Source organism: Physeter macrocephalus, chromosome 1 (genome assembly GCF_002837175.3).
Source record: "Physeter macrocephalus isolate SW-GA chromosome 1, ASM283717v5, whole genome shotgun sequence".
Classification (NCBI taxonomy): Eukaryota; Metazoa; Chordata; class Mammalia; order Artiodactyla; family Physeteridae; genus Physeter; species Physeter macrocephalus.
The window spans coordinates 72,764,056-72,780,936 of NC_041214.2; the positions used below are offsets into that span (position 1 = coordinate 72,764,056).

Consider the following 16,881-nt stretch of genomic DNA (forward strand, 5'->3'; position numbering starts at 1 on the left):
TGTCTGCCTCTTTATCCTCTCCTGCCCCTAGGTTCTTCAGAACCATTTTTTTTTTAGATTCCATACATTTTTTTTAGATTTCCATATACCCTGAGAAAACCATAATTCAAACAGTCATGTACCACAATGCTCATTGCAGCTCTATTTACAATAGCCAGGACATGGATGCAACCCAAGTGTCCATCGACAGATGAATGGATAAAGATGTGGCACATATACACAATGGACTATTACTCAGCCATAAAAAGAAACAAAATTGAGTTATTTGTAGTGAGGTGGATGGACCTGGAGTCTGTCTTACAGAGTGAAGTAAGTCAGAAAGAGAAAAACAAATATCTTTTTGAACTATAGCTTTGTCTGGATATATATGCCCAGGAGTGGGATCACTGTATCACATGGTAATTCTATTTTTAGTTTTTTAAGGAACCTCCATACTGTTCTCCATAGTGGCTGCACCAACTTACATTCCTCCTACCAGTGTAGGAGGATTCTCTTTCCTCCACACCCTCCCCAGCATTTGTTATTTGTAGACTTTTTAATAATGGCCATTCTGAGCAGTGTGAGGTGGTATCTCATTATAGCTTTGATTTGCACAGAAATCAGCATTTTGAGTCACTATTTTTCCATTTCATTAACTGACAGTGATCACTGGTATCCTGCCCTTTAAGTTGGGTGTAGTTAGGGAAGCTCAATGGAATTGAACACGTATTTTAAGAGTTTTTTGGAGAAAATGAGAGTATGCTGTTAGGAATGCTGTTTGCAGATTATTCACCCCCCCCCCTTATCCCCAACTTAACCCTGTTTATTATTTATTTTGAGGAACTGGACGTGCAAAGGCAGGGAAGATTCATGTGTGCACGTAAGATCCCAAATCAGTCAGTTGAATGCTGAACGCGGAGACCTCAAATCTCGCAGAAGACTTTCCTAAAGTAGAGAAAAATATACCCCCCCAAATAATCTTGACACCCCTCCCCCATACGTAAGAAAAATCTGTATTATTGGAAAAATACACATCTATCCTTCCTGGATCCTACTCTATTCTCTTTTAACGAGATTTAGATGTTAAAAAAGTGAGGAACGAGGCTTAGTGAGATTAACACTGAAGTGCAAAGAACAAATTTAGATTTGGGCCCCACGTTAGGTTCTAGATTTGCACCTCAAGTTCCACCCCTACCCGATCAGGGGCAGTCCCCGCTGTTATCCTCAGATGTTTTAAAAGCAATCGGTTTTTAAAACCTCAAATCCTGCTCTTTGTGTTGGTTGCCTCGGAGTTGCCCCTTCGCAACCTAACGATTTACGGTAGAAAACACCGAGGTGGTGCCCCACGGCAGCATGCTCACGACTTCCGAGCCTGCGGCCCGGGGTCTCGCCCTCCGCCCCCGGCGCCGAGCCGGGCCAGGGCGCAAGGCCCCTCTCCAGCTCCTCCTCCCCGCGCGCTGCGGCTGGCCCTCCCCAGCGCCCGCCTGACGCTGCAACTGGGCCGGCGATTCGCCATTGGATTAAAAATAGCAGCGAGCCTTCCACCAGCCCGCCAGTACGCCCAGGCCCCCCGTGCCCGCTCCAGCCCCGCGGCCCGCTCTCCCCACCCTTCCCGGCTCGGCTCCCGTCGCTCGCGCAGCCCGCCGCCGCCGCCTCCGCCGCCGCGGGCGGACCCAGCGCTCCGCTCCGCTTGGGTGCGCGCCGCGGCCATGCAGCGCCGGGGCGCCCTGTTCGGCATGCCGGGCGGCAGCGGCAACAGGAAGATGGCTGCAGGAGACATCGGCGAGCTGCTGGTGCCCCACATGCCCACCATCCGCGTGCCCCGGTCCGGGGACAGGGTCTACAAGAACGAGTGCGCCTTCTCCTACGACTCCCCCGTAAGTGAGGCTCGGCGGCGCCGGCGGCGCCTCGGGGGAGGGTCGCGGTGCGGGCGGCCTGGGGCGGCCGCGAGCAGCCGAACTCGGCGGCACGTGAAGCGGGGGGAGAAGATGCGCAGTGGCAGCCGGGGACCTCCTCGCCGGGCGCCAGAGTTGGCTCAGGGGCACTGCAGTTCAGCAAACACTTAGTGAGTGCCTTCTGGGTGCCCTGCGCTGTATGCCCCAAGGCTGCTGAGGCCAAAGACTAGGCGGCCGCGGTGGCTTGCTCCGCCCGCCTTCTTAGGCTGCCAGGGCCCCAGTACCTAGAAGCTTGCCCCAAACCCCGCCACCGTTTGAAAGGTAGATCGAGTCGAAGAGTTCCCTGATGAAGCTTGCCCCAAACCCCGCCACCGTTTGAAAGGTAGATCGAGTCGAAGAGTTCCCTGATCTTAACTGTACGTTGCAGATGGTTTGTGTCCTCTTTGGCGCGACAGCCGAGGGCGGGTAGGTGGACGAGATTGATTACCCCCTTCTCTTTCCGGGACCGTTTGCTTTACCCAGGGATTCCCACTCCTGGACAATTATGATTTCCTCTCTGAGCTTTTCTCCCTCCACTTTAAATTTCTCCCCACTCCTTTTCTTTACGTCAGAATGTCAGAAGAAACCTTCGGGTGCTTCCACTTGGGCAGCAGAAATAGGGGGTCTGCTGGATTACTACGGTTTCCTTAAGCCTTTCCGCTTCCTCTTCTAAATGAGTCACTTTGAAATGCAATAGTATAAATTATTAAAAGTTCAGTCGCGAGTCGTGACCTCAGAGACTGGAGGGGCAAGTGAAGACGCATCACCGCCTTCCACCCAGGGCTGTTGGTGGTGTTTTTCACCAGGTTGTATGTGTAAGTGTGAGAAGGAAAAGGAGGGTGAATGTCCCTTTCGGGAGTCAAAATGGGCTTCAAAGTGACTCAGCTGTCTGGCGTTTATCATGTCTTTTTGAGGATCAGGTTATTTTTATCCACCCACTTTAGAGCTCATGTGTCACTGGGCAGATCTCAATGCGAAAGGGAGGTGCATGGATGGAGGGACTGAGGCAGGTTTCACAACAATAGTCTAACACATTTTATTCATATTATGTATTGTTGGCGGAAAAAAAAAAAAACAAATGAGCGGCAAATGTTCCAAAGTATCGTTTATTATGTTGTGAGTTGATTTCAGCTGATTTCAAAGCCTTTTTGTTTTGTTCACACTGGAGTCCCAGAATTAGTATCCTCTGTGATATTTAATTTTTCTTTTTTGTTAATTCCAGATCATTTGGGGGATAAAAATCTCATTTGTTCATTACTTATTTTTTTCTTTTAAAAAGGTCTGTGTAGAGCGGAATAAAATGGTTATATTTAATACTTAGCGTTTTGTGATCACACTATTTAATGTGACGGTCAGCAGTGTCATTAAATCCTGTTATCCACACAGTATTTGAAAATGCCATTTTCAGATTTTGTGTCTAGTGTTGGGCAGGTTTCCACTAATAGCTTTTAAAGGTGGAGAGGGATGACCCTAATTAATTTAAGCCATCTGCAGATTGTGAACTCCAGGAAGAAAATAGCCTAATTCTTTTAGGATAACACATGTGAAGTGGGTAAAACTGCTTTTTCTATGTTTGATCTGGGTTACTCTTCAAATTCTTCTTACAAACTTTGTTATTGGAAGTCTTTGCCCCATTAGAGTGTAAGGCAGGTGTGAAAAAAAAGCTTATTATTTTAATTCACTTCTACAAATAGATATTGGGAGCTTATTGTGTGCCAAACACTATTCTAGAAGCATCTTGTCCAGTGTAAACTGATGATTTCATTCATGTCACAGTACTTCTTTGGGGAAGAGTAGGCTTATTTACAACGCTGGTGAATCAGTATATTTCCTTATGTTTCAAGGGAGGAAGAGAAAGAAGGTTTTGTAACAAGTTATATTAAAGCACAGTGCATGATAACTTCAGATCTTTCCCTGTGGTCCTTAACACTTCATCATGAACCCCATAAGCGTTCGTGAGCACCTACTATGTGCCAACTCATACATGCATGGCTATAAGAACCATACAGAGCAAAATCCATTGGTGCCAAAGACAGCAGACTTTAATCCACCAGTGCTATAGGACTGTGGTAGACAAAGGACCAAAACCATTTGAGTGCAAAAATAGTCATCCTTGCATTGGATACTTTTGAAAATGGTCTTAGATAAAGATGCATAGAAATAAATAGGAGAACAACATTCCAGCTCAAGTAACAGTTCTTCTGGGATGGGTGAGAATTGTTTTTTCACCTACCAATTTGGTTTCAGGCCCACCTTCTCACCTCAACATGTAGGTTCACCTCTCCATAACTTGGTTCATCTTGCAAGATCTGTGATGGGACCTTCCTGGTGAATGGGGACTTTGTATCTTTGTATTCCCAGCATCTGGTGCAGCATCTGGTATATATGCCAGGAACTCAGTGAATGTGTAGGAGATGTACAAATTACCTGTGGTTACGGGTTCTGAAAATCGTAAGGATACAACGTATGGGAAACATTGGGAAAGGAATCATGTGGGGTTATCATGTGGAAAGTGGTGACTTTGTTGTGGGGGACAGATGTGAAAGAGAGAGCCAGACTGGCAGGGTTTGAATCCCAGCTCTGTCACCCTGCTGTGTAACTTCTCTGTGCCCCAGTTTCTCCATCTGTAAAATGGGGACAATCATAGAACCTACCTCATGGGGCTGTTTTGTGGATTAAATAAATTAATATGTAAAGTGTGCCTGGCCAATTAGTAATCACCATAGGAAGAAAAGAAAGAAAAGAGAGTCAATCACATGTTGTAAGCCCAGGTGTTTGGTTGTCAGGGGTTATGTAGAAAGTTTGGTGTGGTTGAGCGGGGAAATTGGTTTATACTTCTGCTCACAAGCCTTCATGAACCACCATGTAAAATCTACTCTCATCTCCTTAGTTATTGAGCCCTTCCTTCATCTGAATGTACCTTGTCCCACCTCTTCTCACTTTCTAGGTTGTCAGCTCTGGGGAGTCCAGTCTCTGGGTCTTCAGTGTGTTAAGGCTCATTTCCTTTTCTAGGACCACCTTCCTCTATTTGCCTTCTGCTTCAAACTTCATCCTTTACTCTGAAGCCTACATTACTTAGGGTCTGTGTCTTATAACACAGCAGTTATAGTCTGTCTTCTGTAGTTTGCCATCATTTTATTTTCTTTTACCCATTTAACTTGTAGTTCTAAAACATCTACTTGGTACGAAGCATTAGGTAGGAGAGGAGCTGGGCCACTCTGGTGCTAATTATGCCCCTCCCCACCTGTCTGAGAGTGGGGAGCTTACCTGTCTCAGCTGGGGTCAACTGAAGACCGAGACCAGGGCTATGGTAAAGTCTGTTTATTTTGGGAAAAAAAATCCAGCGGAAAAGGCTTTGAGATCATCTACTTGTAGAAAAATATGAAATTGTGATTTACAGTATTGATATTGTGATTTACAATAAGGAATATGTATTTGGTCTTTGACCCTCTTCCTGGCACAGAGCTCCTAAAACTCTTGGAATTTCCTAAGTGATAAGAGCCATGAAGGTGTCTTTTGTTATCCCTAAACAATCCCCTTTCAACCACACCTGAGTTTGTGCTAGGGGCTTTTGGAAAGCTCCTTAGGATGGGCTGGTTGTCCGGGGAACCAACCAAGTGATTAGAAGGTAGGAACTTTCAGCCCCTCCTCACCTCCTGGGAGGGGAGAGGAACTGGAGATTGACATAGTCAACAGTGGCCAATGATTTAGTCATTCTTGCCTATCTAATGAAGACAACAACAACAAAAATCCCTGAACTATGGGGTTTGGAGGGTGCTGGGAGGGCACAGGAACTCCACGCCCCATTCCCCATACCCTGCCCTGCGTATCTCTTCTTCTAATTGTTCCCTGGTATCCTTTAACATCCTTTGTAATAAACTGATAATCCAGTAAGTAAGTTGTTTTCCTGAGTTCTGTGGGCCGCTCTAGCAAATTAATTGAACCTGAGGAGGGGGTCTTGGGAACCTACTATTTATAGTCAGTCCTTCAGAAGCACAGGTGATAACCTGGACTTGCAGCTGGTGTCTAAAGTAGGGGGGTAGGGGGAGGCAGCCTTGTGGGACTGAGCCCTTAACCTGTGGAATGTGATGGTATCTCTAGGTAGTGTCAGAACTGAGTTAAATTGTGGGGTACTCAGTGTCTACGGAGAGATGGAGAATTGCTTCCTGAGGGATCCACCCCGCCCCTCACATTCGGTGACCAGAAGTGAAGTATTCTGTGAATAGAGGAGCGACACAGGAGTGTACTTCTGTCTTTCTGTCCTTCCTTCTACGAGTACTTATCTATCTGCCTGATACTACCTCAGACATTGCTAATAATAATAATGACAGCTAATATTTGTACAGAGCAGTGGTTCTCAAAGTGTGCTTCCTGAACCAGCAGTGCCAGCATGTCCTGAGAACCTGTTAGAAATGCAAATTCTTGGGTCCCATCCCAGACCCACTGAGACAGATACTCTGGGATGGGGTCTAGCTATCTGTATTTGAATAAGCTTTCTAGGTGATCCTGACCCGTGCTAAAGTTTGAGAGCCAGTGATGGGGCACTTGCTAGTTGCCAGGCAGCATTCTAAGCGTATATTTATTCATATATTAACTCATGTAATCCTCACAACAACCTTATGCTGTGTATTATTATCATTTTGCAGATGAGGAAACTGAAGCACAAAAGTCACACAAACTATAAGTGGTAGAGCTAAGATTTGAATCCAGGTTATCTGGTTCTAGAATCTCTGCTTTTTTGTTCTTTATTTATACCAATTTAACCATGTTAATTGTACAGTTCAGTGCCATAAATACATTTGCATCGTGTGTAACCATCACCACCATCCATCTCCAGAACTTTTCTATCATCCCAAACTGAAATTCTATACCCATGAAGCAATAACTTCCCTTCCTCCCTACTTCCAGCCTATGGTAACCACTGTTCTGTTTTCTGTCTCTATGAATTTGCCTATTCTAGGTACCTCATATAAGTGGGATCACAGAGTATTTGTCCTTTTGTATCTGGTTTATTTCGCTTAGTATATCTTTAAGAGCTTCATCCATGTTGCAGTATGTATCAGAATTTCCTTCCTTTCTTAGGCCAAATTATAGTCTATATTTTGTATAGACCACATTTTCTTTATCCATTCATCTGTCAATGGACATTTGGGCTGTTTCTGCCTTTTGGCTGTCATGAATAAAGCTGCTGTGATCAGTGGTGTACAGGTATCTGTTTGAGTCCCTGTAGGGACTGCTCTTTACTGTTGTGCTGTGTATGCTGCCTTCTGGGCAATGAGACTTGCTATCATGGTGTTTAGTTGTTTCCCAGGGGAAAAAATAATTTAATTTAGGGTCTATGTGGAAAAATCCTCCTCCTGATGGATAAACAGATCTAAGATAGTAAAGCAAAATTTAGGAACTTACAGATTGTTTTTTTTTTCTCTTGGAAGATATAAACTTAAACTAAGTCTAATTGGTTTCACATATCAAAAGTTCCCTTCCAAAATCAACTAACTAAAAAGTTGTTTTACGGCAACAATTCTCAAGCTTTTTGGCTCCTTTATACTCAAATATTTTTGAGGACCCCAAAGAGCTTTTATGTGGTTTCTATCTATTGATATTTACCGTATTAGAAATTAAGACAGAAAAACTTAAAACAACTTCCATTCCATTAGCTTATTAGAGCCATGATGTCATCGGATGTCACGTAGACTCTGAAAAATGCTCATGAGAGCATGTGTGTGATAAAGGCAAATGAGTTCATTATGAAAATAGTTTTGACCTCCCAGATCACTTGAAGGGTCCATACTTTGAAAACCAAAGTTCTAGAGTTTAAGCAAGTACAACTGGTTACTCCAGTGACATACCCCACCTGCACTGAGGTTTTTGTGGGTTCACATTTTCACATTGTGGTGATTGAATAATTTGTTGTTAATCTTAGTTCAACCATAATGTCATATTCCACACATACATTCTTCTTAAAACAAATTAAAATTTAGAGAATTTGACTCCTTTTGAAAACAGTTGCAACTACTTGGGCTCGAATTATTGTCTCTTTTAGAGATGAGAATTCTTTATTCTTTTGAATATCAGCTTTACTGTAGGATCATCTGGCTGGGCTGTTTCTTTGGGGAACCTTACATTTTAGCATCCTGATTTTTTTCCTTTGACCACGGGTTAGGAGACTTCTGTCATCTCTTGCCTGGAAACTGAAGACCTGTCTGCCAGGACTCAGGGGAGCTGAGCAAAAGAGGATGAGGGTGGTCTCAGCATATGAATATAGAATACTAGCTGGATATTGTCTCCTGGTTCTCAACCCTATCCCTGTTTTGCTAAGCCTTCTCCCATGTTGCAGGTGCTGGGAACATGGACACTGCATTTCCCAGAATCCTTTGATGGCAGGATTCTGATTTTGGTTCTGCCAGAGAGATTTGGAAGACGAAAGAGAAGGAGAAGCCACTATTGCTATTGCACAATTCACATTGCAGATGTGAGATTTTCCAGTCAGCTTCTGAATGTCCTTCTGGGACTCAAAGACACATCAGTCACGGGGGAGCTGGGATCATCTGTTCAATTGCTTGTGATGCTTGTGCATCCTGATTTCTTGAACTTGAGTGGTAGTTTCTCTGACCTTGGCTCTCATAGCTCTTCCCATGATTCTGTTAGCCTCTAATTTCCTGTAGTAAATCCCTTCCTGTCTGAAATACCTAGAATAGTTTGTATTTTCTGACCCGTTCTGTACTGATACATGTACATTACACATACGTGTCTAATTCTCCATGTATTATGGTACCCCTATTCTTAACTGAGCCCATTGTCCCACAGACCTGATTCCTTTGTTTTTACCTGCTTTGGAGAATAAATCAGTAGTTTGCTGGTGTGGAGGAGGGATTTGGGGCACTGAGTGGTACCTACATAGATTTTCAACCTTGCCTCCTTATTTTAGCTCCTTTTCACCTCAATTTCAGAGTAACCTGGAGTTTTCTGGAGTCTTTTGGAAATTCTGGGGTGTAAATCAGATAGAATCTTGGCTTTTCCTCCTGCAGGGCTAGGATTTGGCTTTATCAGCTCATCTTAGTCTTTTTAGTGCTTACCCATCTGCAGCACAGTTTCCAGATTTGTGGTTTATGTTTTTAAAAAATCACTTAAGTGTTCTTTTATTTGGGTTTCAGAAAGGGGTGAAATTGACATATGTGTGTAATCAGCCCTATGTACCCTAGAGTCCTGCTTTTCTAATCTAATAATCAAGAAGTCACTTGCTGTCTCTTTTTGGCAGCAGTTAATTACCCTTTAAAGTTGTGTCATTTTTAGAGTCTGGGAATGTAAGAGATGATGCTGATCCTGTCAGGGAGCCTTTTTGGGAGAGTTTGTATTCTCAGCTCACGTTGAACCTGGACATCTGTGCATCTCTGAATTCTCTTTTCTCTCCACTACGTTCTTCCTGTGGACTGGAGCTCAGTTCAAGGTGCTGCCGTTCATTTAGTGCCCCCGGCTGGGAGATGTACAATGCCATCCACTCTACCTCCCTCTCCCTCTCTCTCTTTTTAAACAGCTGTGTAAAATACAACAGAAAATTTACCATCTTAACCATTTTAAGTATACACAATAGTGGTATTAAGTACATTCTCATTGTTGTGTGCAACCGTCACCACTATCCATCTCTGGAACTCTTCATCTTGCACAACTGAAACTCTTTCCCAATTAAACGATAATTCCCCATTCCTCCTTCTTGCCAGCCCCTGGCAACCACCATCCTACTTTCTGTCTCTATGAATTTGACTGCTCTAGGTTCCTTATGTAAGTGAGAACATACAGAATTTATCCTTTTGTGACTGGCTTATTTCACTTACCTGTTTTCAAGGTTCATCCATGTTGTAGCATGTGTCAGAATTTCCTTCCCCCTTTTTTTTTTTTCCTGCAGTACGCGGGCCTCTCACTGTCGTGGCCTCTCCCGTTGCGGAGCACAGGCTCCGGACGCGCAGGCTCAGCGGCCATGGCTCACGGGCCCAGCCGCTCCGTGGCATGTGGGATCTTCCGGGACCGGGGCACGAACCCGTGTTCCCTGCATCGGCAGGCGGACTCTCAACCACTGCGCCACCAGGGAAGCCCTCCTTCCCTTTTAAAGCTGAATAATAGTCCATTGTATGTATACGCCACATTCCGTTTATCCATTCAGCTATCAGTGGACACTTGGGTGGCTTCCACCGTTTGGCTATTTGAATAATGCTGCTGTGGACATAGGTGTATCCCTGTCTCTCTTACGTCACTTTCCATTAGTGACCGGGTTCCGGCTTGGCCTCCTCTCTCCTTCTCCACTGCCAGGGCTCAGGCCTTCATCACCTCTTGCCTGGATGGACTCTTGCAGAAGCCTCTTAACTGACCACCTTGCCTCCCTTTTATCTGTCACATTGCACTCCCAGTTGTTTCTCTAGAACATGGGTCTTATCATGTCTTCCCTGCTTAGGAATTTTCAGTGGCGCTGTTCAGACTTTTCTAACAGAGCAAACAAGTCAATTTACCACATTGATCCAACTTTCCTTGCCAGTGTTGTCCCTTAGCACCTTTGTGTTCTTCAGATGCCCCATGCTTTCATCCCTCCATGCGTTGGCCTGTGCTTGGAATGGAATGCCCTCTCCCAACCCCTCACCCCATGAAAACCCCACCGATCCTTAAAAACCAGCTCAGGTGTTCTCCTGGGGTCTTCCCCACACCCCACAAGCTGCGTTAGAGAATTATTTTCCTGTGCTTTCAAAGCACTTTGTCCATCTCTATCGTGGTTGGGATACCAATTGTTGAAGACAGAATAGATGAGGTCTTAGAGAATTAAGGATTGAAAACTGTGCCGTTTGGGAACCTGTGCTAGTAAGCCTGTATCTTTTCTGTTTTTAAAAAAATCATGAGCATGCATTTTGGAATAAAAAATGTTGCTTCCCTGGTGGCGCAGTGGTTGAGAGTCCACCTGCCGATGCAGGGGACGCGGGTTCGTGCCCCGGTCCAGGAAGATCCCACGTGCTGGGGAGCGGCTGGGCCCGTGAGCCATGGCTGCTGGGCCTGCACGTCCGGAGCCTGTGCTCCGCAACGGGAGAGGCCACGACAGAGGGAGGCCCGCGTACCGCAAAAAAAAAAAAAAAAAATGAGTTATTAAAAATAACCAATGCCGTATTTTTACTTTATCATATTGTCTGGAAAGTCGTAAGCTGGACCCTTGAAAAGCTAGGGAAATGTGTCTTGGGTACTTGCTGAGTATTTTGTGTATTATGATTCTAGATGCCCCAGGATCTTGGTAGAAGTGATCACACATGGTGCCCCTCGGGGAGGTGACAAGACAGCTGGTGTCTGTGGGTGTCTCCCAGGCCTCTGTGCTGCCTCCCATGATCAGCCCAGGACACCCGTTGTCCCCATGTGCAGTGCAGATGTGAACAAGAGCACCTATTTTTAGAGCTGGAACAGCAGGACGAGGCAATAATAAGAATTTAACGAATCTGAACGTGACTCCAGACTAGAGATGTTGCAGAATAGTATGTGCTTCCTGTAATAAGATTAACAATAAAACATTTTGTTTTGTGTTAATTAATTAGCAAGTGCTAATATTTATTTAGCGCCTCTTATGCCCCCAGGACTGCGCTAGGTGCTATTGGGGACGTGTGAGTATTAGGAGAGAAACAGAGGACCACAGGAAAGGAGAGTATGATCTGGATCTTTCTATCATAGTGGAGTGTGAGCACCAATTTTGAGTGTCTATAATGAGTCAAATACTGTTCTAGGTACTTTTATATATAGCATCTCATTTAATTACAGTTGTAACTGGTTATAAATGATAATTACTATTGTTGCCCTGTTTTACACAGAGGAAACTGAGAGTCAGGGAAGTTAGGTAGCTTGTTCAAAGACCTGTACAGACATCTCAGTTTGTGACAGAGATGGGATGTAAGCCCTGATATGTCATGAGGTTAGACCCTGAAGCACTTATAGGATATTTAAGTTTTGAACAGTGCGGCACTTGTAACGTGTGAATGGAGATTTCAGGCACAGGAGTAATCAGTAAAGTCTAGAAGAGTTATTGGCCTGGACAACTGGATGGGATCTGAAAAGGTGGCATTTTGGAGGAGGGGAGACAAAGGTGTGGGGGTGGCACCAAGCTCGGCATGTAAATGAGAGCCTTCGCTGGCTTATGGAAGAGAGGATTACTGGGGAGACTGGAGAGCAAGGTTGGGACTTCTGTGGGTTGTGAAGGAGATTGTCTTGATAAGGTTAGACCAGATGAGCAGGCCAGTTAAGGCAAGGGAACAGCATGAGGCCGTGGTTATTTGGTGTGGCTGTTCTGGAAGTGGAATGAGGAATAGGTTGGGAGGTAGGGAGACCTTGAATAGGAATTCAGGAATTCAACTAGGAGTCTCTTGTAATATCGGAGGGGGGGCGCTTTCCTGAGGGTGATGGCAGTGGGGATAGAGATGGTGGGGTGTTGGGACTAAACTCGGTAGAGATTTCGATGAAAGATATGGCTCGGGCTTCCCCGGTGGCGCAGTGGTTGAGAGTCCGCTTGCTGATGCAGGGGACGCGGGTTCGTGCCCCGGTCCGGGAAGATCCCACATGCCGCGGAGCGGCTGGGCCCGTGAGCCATGGCCGCTGAGCCTGTGCGTCCGGAGCCTGTGCTCCGCAACAGGAGAGGCCACAACAGCAAGAGGCCCGCGTATCGCAAAAAAAAAAAAAAAGAAAGATATGGCTCAACTGAGTGACAGAATATGCAGTGGGTGAAGGAATGGGAGGAGTTAAAGATGACTTCACAGCCGGTACCCTGGGAGATGGAGTGTATCAAGGACATAGATGAGGAAGATGAGGCGCCCACAGGGAAAACTGGGGACTGACTGGCTTGGAGCTCAGAGGTCAGGGTTCGGATTGCAGAGTTTGGCAGCCCCTAGTTTAGAGACCCTCGATTTGTGAGTAACCCTTCCTTTTGATGGGCCTCAGGGCCCCACCTCTTTGCTCCTGGGATCTTTGCCCCCCAGGTTGTTGAGGAAGCAGCAACTGACACAGGCCTCTTGCCCTCCCACCGATTGGCCCAAGTTCCAGAGAAACTCAGACAGGAGCCCGGGGCAGTATTTCCAGCCTGAGGCTTGGGAAGGAGCCTTAGTTGGTGTGGGCTCTCTCTCCAGACCCCCAACCAGCAGAGCGGGACCACTGATAGATCCAGTTTAGTGGCTGAAGTTGATGAGGGTGCGTGCACCGTGGAGGCTGTCAAACCCTACAGCTGCTTCCCTAGCGTCTCGGAGCCCTGCCCGGCGGGTCTTGCCACTGCTGTTGTCAGGGAGCTGTCAGCCTGGAAAGGTTAACTCCAAGGACTCAGCTGTCCTGTCCTTTTTTTTTTAAGATTTTCTTTGATGTGGACCATTTTAAAAGTCTTTATTGAATTTGTTTCATGTTGTGGTTTTTTGGCCGCGAGGCATGTGGGATCTTAGCTCCTAGACCTGGGATCGAACCCGCAGCCCCTGCCTTGGAAGGCGAAGTCTTAACCACTGGACCACCAGGGAAGTCCCCTCCAGCTGTCCTTTTTTTTTTTTTTTTTGCCTTTTGAGTTCGGGGAGTGGAGCTGTCAGGGCCTACTCCAGCTTCTCCCCTCCCTTGCAGGAAAGCCTGGCAGAGCACCCAGTCCAGGCTACTCACTTCAGTGGGGTGGCTCCCTTCTGCTTTCTTGGAATGATATAGCCTTGAAAAAAAGGAAGAAACTGCTCTTTTCCCCAAGCCCCTACAATGGCCTGTGCTTACTGCCAGCTGCCCACCTAGCTCCTGCCAGCAAAACGACATCTGCTTCTCAGTTGAACCCGGTAGCACTTGAGGGGCCAGACTGGCCTGGGTCCCGGTCTGCCCCTCTTCTTACTACTTCATAGCAACAGGACTTCAGCAAGTGCCTTAATTTCACTGACTTTCTCTAAGCCTTGGTTTCCCTTCTGTACTACCTACCTTGCGGGGTTTGTTGTACTCATGGCTGCCCGTGGAATACTACTTATTGCTATCCTTCTCTTTAGTGGGAGGTAGTGGGGGGATCCCTCCGAGAAGAAGGTGAAATGGGATTTATAGTGTCTTGGGGTTGCCATAGAGGGACGTCCTGTACTTGGTAATTCTTTGTGAGGCTCTGTCTGGTAGCAAAAGCCTTGGGCGTTGAGTGTTTGCTAGTCTCCTTTAGGGGGAGCTCTGTTGAGGGGTGTTATTCATACTCAGCTTCAGCTCATACTGATGGACTTTTTTTTTTTTCCGGTACGCGGGCCTCTCACTGTTGTGGCCTCTCCCGTTGCGGAGCACAGGCTCTGGACGCGCAGGCTGAGCGGCCATGGCTCACGGGCCCAGCCGCTCCGCGGCATGTGGGATCCTCCCGGACCAGGGCACGAACCCGTGTCCCCTGCATCGGCAGGCGGACTCTCAACCACTGCGCCACCAGGGAAGCCCCTGATGGACTTTTTATGGGTTAGCCTGGAAACCTGATCTTCATGTTTAATATAGTTTATCAGGGGAAATGCATCCTGAAGAAAGCCATCTATTCTTAAAAATAATAAGAAAAGACTATAAGAGGTTTTTACCTTTGACAAGGTGGTTTCACTTTTTTTTTTTTTTAGATGTAAGCTGGGAATTACTTAGATGGGTTATAGCTTCATTTCAGTGCTGCTGAACATGCTCACCTCAGTGTCTTCATTCTCTGACGATTTTTATTTTGCCCATTTGTCCTCTGAGCATTGTAGTAGCTGCTCCTCCTCGTGTCCTGCCCAAACCCTTCCCAGCTGTTCAGGTGACAGCATCCTCATTGCTCCAAATACCCAGAGCAAGGATTTAGTTTCATACTTAGGAAGAAAGTTAATAAATGATGCCTCAGTGGAACAGTAAATTTATAGTGTGTCAAAACCTTGCTGCTCGGACTGTGCCTTTAGCCGTCTGGGACCAGGCTGTGCAGCTGTAAGGCGTAGGAGTTCTCTGCAGAGAGAACGTCAAAGTTGGAGCAAACTAGAAGAATCATGACTGCATTAACATGTCTATTTTTTCTTAACACTTCATGGCCACAAGCATGGCCATGCTTTAGCAGAGGCCTACAGTTTAGCAGAGGCCTACAGTCTCTTGAGATTATATGCGTTTGTTTTTTTTCTACTTAGCTGATTTGGACAAATTTATTTCTGTGGATTTGCTGTTGAAACCAAGGTTTTGGATTTTGCAAATGTTGTATTCTGGTAGTTCTGTTCTACTGGTGAGATGTTTGAGTCTTTCCCAGCCTTTTTTTAAAAAAAATAAATTTATTTATTTTATTTTATTTATTTTATTTTTGCTTTGGGTCTTCATTGTTGTGCGCGGGCTTTCTCTGGTTGCGGCGAGTGGAGGCCACTCTGTTGCGGTGCACGGGCTTCTCATTGCGGTGGCTTCTCTTGCAGAGCACGGGCTCTAGGCACGTGGGCTTCAGTAGTTGTGGCATGCAGGCTCAGTAGTTGTGGCGCACAGGCTTAGTTGCTCTGCGGCCTGTGGGATCTTCCTGGACCAGGGATCAAACCGTGTCCCCTGTATTGGCAGGTGGCTTCTTAACCACTGCGCCGCCAGGGAAGTCCCCCAGCCTATTTTTTGATAGTGCTTTTTCCTCTATCACATTTCCCCTTTCTGTGGGTTGTGTGCTTGCTGCACTTGATCTGGAACTTTGTTTTACTTTCTTCTTTTTTAAAAATTTAATTTGATTTATTTATTTTTATTACTTATTTATTTATTTTGGCTGTGCTGGGTCCCAGCTGCAGCACGTGGGATCTTCATTGTGCATGTGGGATCTTTAGTTGCGGCATGTGGACTTCTCATTTGTGGCCTGTGGACTCTTAGTTGCGGCATGCATGTGGGATCTAGTTCCCCGACCAGGGGTCGAACCCGGGCCCCTTGCATCGGGAGCGTGGAGTCCCAACCACTGGACCACCAGGGATGTCCCCGTTTTACTTTCTGACTGCACATTTGCTTCCCATCTGCGTGTACTTAATTTTTGTATTTTAAAACTGTGGTCTGTTTGTTTTGCTCTAGAAGCCAGATTGTACTGGAGAATCTGTGCTCCAGTCATTGGAATATTCATATGTACCGTTCAGATATGGAAGTATCCGAGAGGCTGGATTAATAGGCAGATGCTTGCTTGATGAAAGCAAGAGTCAAGCAGAGAGAGGTGGGCAGTCTACGAAGTAATGAATCAAAGCAGTTAGGGGTTGACCTCGATTCTGCCATTTCCCACACACTTCTACAGCTATTCTGTCTTCTATGCTGATGGGCTGTACCCTAAAGTTATATTCTGAATCTGCCCCAGTCTCCCCATCTCTGCCGCGAGCAACCCAGCCCCTGCTCCCTCCTCTGCCTCCCCCAGAGGCTAAGATGCCGTCTTGCCTTGTTTAGACAGGGCTGTCTAAAGGGCTTTCTGGGATGATGGAATTGTTCCATATCTGCACTGCCCAGTATGGTAACCCTAGCCACATGTGACGGTGTACTGAGCTCTTGAAATGTGGCCAGTGCGATGAAGAAACTGAATTTTTTATTTAACCTAATTTAAATTAATTTAGATTGAAACATTCACATATGCCTAGTGGCTACTGTATTGGACAGCGTGGGTCTAGACTTTACAGTAGCCTTGGAACCATATATTCTCTGGATCCTCTCCCCATAATTCTCTTCCTGTTGCCAGAGTGATCTTTTTTTTTTTTAAATAAATTTATTTATTTTTGGCTGCATTGGGTCTTCGTTACTGCACGCAGGCTTTTCTCTAGTTGGGGCAAGCGGGGGCTACTCTTCGTTGTGGTGCGCGGGCTTCTCATTGCAGTGGCTTCTCTTGTTGTGGAGCACGGACTCTAGGCACACGGGCTTCAGTAGTTGTGGCTCGTGGGCTCTAAGCGCAGGCTCAGCAGTTGTGGCGCATGGGCTTCGTTGCTCCGCGGCATGTGGTATCTTCCTGGACCAGGGCTCTAACCCGTGTCCCCTGCATTGGCAGGTGGAT

The 16,881-nt window shown here is 46.1% G+C and overlaps 1 protein-coding gene across 1 annotated transcript in view; it reads left to right on the forward strand.

Moving 5' to 3' along the window:
• The first annotated feature begins 1,513 nt into the window (after positions 1 to 1,513).
• Positions 1,514 to 16,881, forward strand: part of USP13 (ubiquitin specific peptidase 13) — a 124,200-nt gene continuing 108,832 nt past the window's right edge. Inside the window, exon 1 of the mRNA XM_024124169.3 lies at positions 1,514 to 1,856. Coding sequence (XP_023979937.1) covers positions 1,689 to 1,856 — 168 coding nt within the window. The 5' untranslated portion in view covers positions 1,514 to 1,688. The remainder of the gene's footprint in view (positions 1,857 to 16,881) is intronic.